Source organism: Nansenia antarctica (assembly GCF_963989245.1).
Source record: "Nansenia antarctica genome assembly, chromosome: 5".
Taxonomy (NCBI): Eukaryota; Metazoa; Chordata; class Actinopteri; order Argentiniformes; family Microstomatidae; genus Nansenia; species Nansenia antarctica.
The window spans coordinates 6,880,740-6,884,185 of NC_137690.1; the positions used below are offsets into that span (position 1 = coordinate 6,880,740).

Genomic DNA, 3,446 nt, shown 5'->3' on the forward strand with positions numbered 1-3,446 from the left:
GTTTCTAACAAATGGGCAAACATTGCTCCTCATCGACGAGAATCCTGATTGTCACATTAGCCCCCTCCCTTAGTGAGTTTCATCTGAGATAATCACCCATGGAAGAATGTCCTTCCTTGCCCTCTTTTTTGTCAGTGTATCCCTCCATTCCCCCTCCTTTGAAGTGCAAATCATATCTTGAGTCAAGTCCTCAGAAATCATAGGACTCATGGCCTTCTGCTGATTTCTCTAACGTTCATTAAAAGCATCTCTCCCTCTCCCCACTTGGCCTTCAATAAGTGCTACTGTTGGATCGCTCACTCGAGGCATCAAACAGAGATTGATTTATTGATGGAAGGGTGCTCAGCATGGTCCATCAAAAGGTTATCAGAGGTTGTGACTTTCCACTCTACGCTCTGTTCCACGATGGTCACGTGTTCTGTAGAGCAGTATCACACAAGTAGTTTAGCCTTGAAACACACCGAACGACACACCAGCTGATGATTTTATGGTTACATAACATAGCAACGCATTAGAAGCATTAGATAGTTAGACAATCAGTCCCACACAGTCAGTCCCGCACGCAGTGTACACTTCGCTTCTTTAGTGGCTGAAAAGTTCCTCAAAGTTGACCAGCTGTTTTATCTGCTCGGTCTGCATGGAGTGGCGCCTCAACAGCGTCTTCTTGGCCATCAGGTCCCTGGGGAAGGAGGGGGCGCAGGGCACAAGGGGTTTCGGCCCAGCAACACCTCCATTTAAGGTCTTGGTGCTTCCACTCAAGGGTATATCGGGTATAGGCGTGTGGGGGTTGAGTGGGGGCAGGTACCCGGGCCGGGTGTGGGAGATGTGATCCAGAAGCAGGGCGCCTGAGCCTCTGCGCTCCAGCGCTGCCGGGCCCCGCCTCTGGACGGCACTCTCCAGAGACTCCCTGGAGCTCGACAGGGTGGAGGACCGGCTGGTGATCAGTTTGCGTTTCTCTGCTCCTCCCCCCCCCCCACCGAAGCCCCTGGCGCCGTCCTCAGGGTGATGGCTGCCAAACTGAGGCAGCTGGGAGTCGGAGCTGTAGTGGTCCATCATGCCCGTGTTGCGCCGGCGGACCACGTTCTGCAGGCTGGACACGGCCAGGTTGGGGAGCCAGTCCGGGGAGTCTTTGTCCACGGGGGCGGCGGCGGCGGGCTCCTGGCCGCAGAGGCAGACCCCCCCCTCCCGGTGCAGCAGATTAGGGTGCGACGAAGAGGTGTGTGACGAAGTCGCAGCGCTGTCATAGGACATCTTCCTACCCAGTCCTCTCCTCCCTCCTCCTCCTCCTCCTCCTCCTCCTCCTCCTCCTCCTCCTCCCCCTCCTCCCCCTCCTCCTCCTCCACCACAGCCCTCGCTCTCCGCCACCTGCTCCAGAGCTCTGAGCAGCCCCGTGGCGTCCTTGGCGTCGATGCTTTGGTGCCGGGCGACACCTGGAGCCCTCCCGCCGTGACCGTGGATGGCCAGGCCGTTGACCCGGAAGGACAGCTCCTCCTCGGGGGTGATGTCCTCCTCGGTCAGGGAGCAGGCTTTCCTCTGCTGCAGCAGCAGGGAGGGGGGGGTCTTCAGCCGCGGCTCCGAGTGCAGACGCTGCAGGTTGAGGAGCTTGGCCACGCCGCCCGGGGGGCCATGTAGGGGGCTCGGGTCTCTGGTCGGGGAGCCCGGTTGAGAAGCCCCAGGGGAACCAGGGGAACCAGCGCTGCCAGCTCCAAAGGGCAGGCCCTGGTGGTCCCTGAAGCCCAGGAGGGGGCTCCCGGACTGGGGGGAGGCGTTGGCGGAGCACCCTTGCGGAGGGGTGCGGAGCTGGATCTCCGAGGAGGGGGACATCAGGCAGCAGGACGCGGGGGTGTAGTGCAGACGCTCCTCCAGGTCCGGGGGCGGGGGCACGTTGAGGTACTGCTTGGTCAGCTGACGTCCCGAGGGCAGCTTGTCCGTGGTGATGATGATGACCTCCTTGCCCTTGGCCTTGCAGGCGTCCAGAAGAACCCGCAGGACCTCCTTGTCGCCGGCGTTGACAGCGTAGACCAGGGCTGAGGAGCCCTGGTGGTCCTCCAGGCTCGGGTCAGCACCGCTGCCCAGCAGCAGAGACAGCACCTGGGCCCCGGCCTGCTCCAGGCAGCCATGCATCAGGGCTGTCTTCCCGCTCTTGTCCTGGATGTTTGGGTTGGCACCGCTCTCCAATAAGTACCTGTTGGGGAGAGATAGTGAAGTCAAGTCAAGTCAAGTCATGAGATATTTATATAGCACATTTACAACGACAAAACAGCCGCCCCAAAGTGCTTAACAGATAAAACACTAGTAAAAGAAAACAACAAATAAAAAAGACACTACTGTATACTAAATACTGTATTACCCTGCTATAGACTTGATGTTCCTTTTGAGGTCTTTCCTTTTTTTTTGTGAGCTGCGTTTAATCAAATTCCTAATAACCTTGGTTGCTATGGCAATAAAGTACCTGACAGACAAGTGAACAAGGCTGGCTGTTACGCAAATAAAATAATACCAAATATTGAGCTTTAATGGTGCAGTAATCTGAAGATGCAAAGTTTTTCCACATACCCTGGCTGTTTTACATTACATTTTTACCATTTAGCAGACGCTTTTATCCAAAGCGACATACAATTAGATTACAGGGACAGTCTCCCTGGGCACACTAGTGGTGGTGTCCTAGGTACGACTGATCACCAGCCCAACTCACTATCCACTATCCACCAAATGGAATGGTAATTGGACTGCACTTATATAGCGCCTTTATCCAAAGCGCTTTACAACGGCCTCTCATTAACCCATTCACACACACATTCAAACACCAATGGCGGCAAGCTACCATACAAGGCGCTGGCCCGCTCACTGGGAGCAATTTGGGGTTCAGTGTCTTGCCCAAGGACACTTCGACATGTGGCCAGCCAGGGCTCGAACCGCCGATCTGCCAACCTTGCGATCATTAGATGGCGGCTCTACCTCCTGCGCCACAACTGCCCCACCACTACCCCAAAGCTGTGCTGCAGTTGATAAATAGATGAAAAAACCCCTACGGTAAGTCGATAATAATGTCAGGTTGTCATTGTCATTGGAACGGCCCTAAAACGTTTGGCCGTAACACCAAACACTTCATAGTTGATAGTCTATACACATACCGAACCATCTTGTGTTTGGGCATGCTCTGTGCGTCGGTGTGGTGCGTCTTGCAGGCCACCATCAGGGGCGTCTCGCCGCGCTCGTTACTCTCGTTGATGTAGGCCCCGCCCTCCAGAAGTAGGCGTGTCAGACGGAGGCGGCTCAGGTAGACGGCCTTCAGGAGAGAGTTCCCGTCTGTCCGTATCTCTGTGGCTTCCTCCATGGCCGGGATTCTGGTGACGCTAATGCAGATGCTGACTGAGGTGTTTAGAGGGTCATCAGCTGTGTGTGTGTGTGTGGGTGTGTGTGTGTGTGTGTGTGGGTGTGGGTGT

At 55.7% G+C, this 3,446-nt stretch overlaps 1 protein-coding gene across 1 annotated transcript; it reads right to left on the reverse strand.

Annotated features, from left to right (window-relative positions):
- Positions 1 to 582: 582 nt before the first annotated feature.
- Positions 583 to 3,337, reverse strand: ankrd34bb (ankyrin repeat domain 34Bb; the record flags this gene model as incomplete). The annotated part of the gene is made up of 3 exons (XM_080531304.1): positions 583 to 1,296; positions 1,327 to 2,185; positions 3,135 to 3,337. The coding sequence occupies 3 exons, from the start codon at positions 3,335 to 3,337 to the stop codon at positions 583 to 585; spliced, it is 1,776 nt and encodes a 591-aa protein (XP_080387430.1).
- Between the last annotated feature and the right edge of the window lie 109 nt (positions 3,338 to 3,446).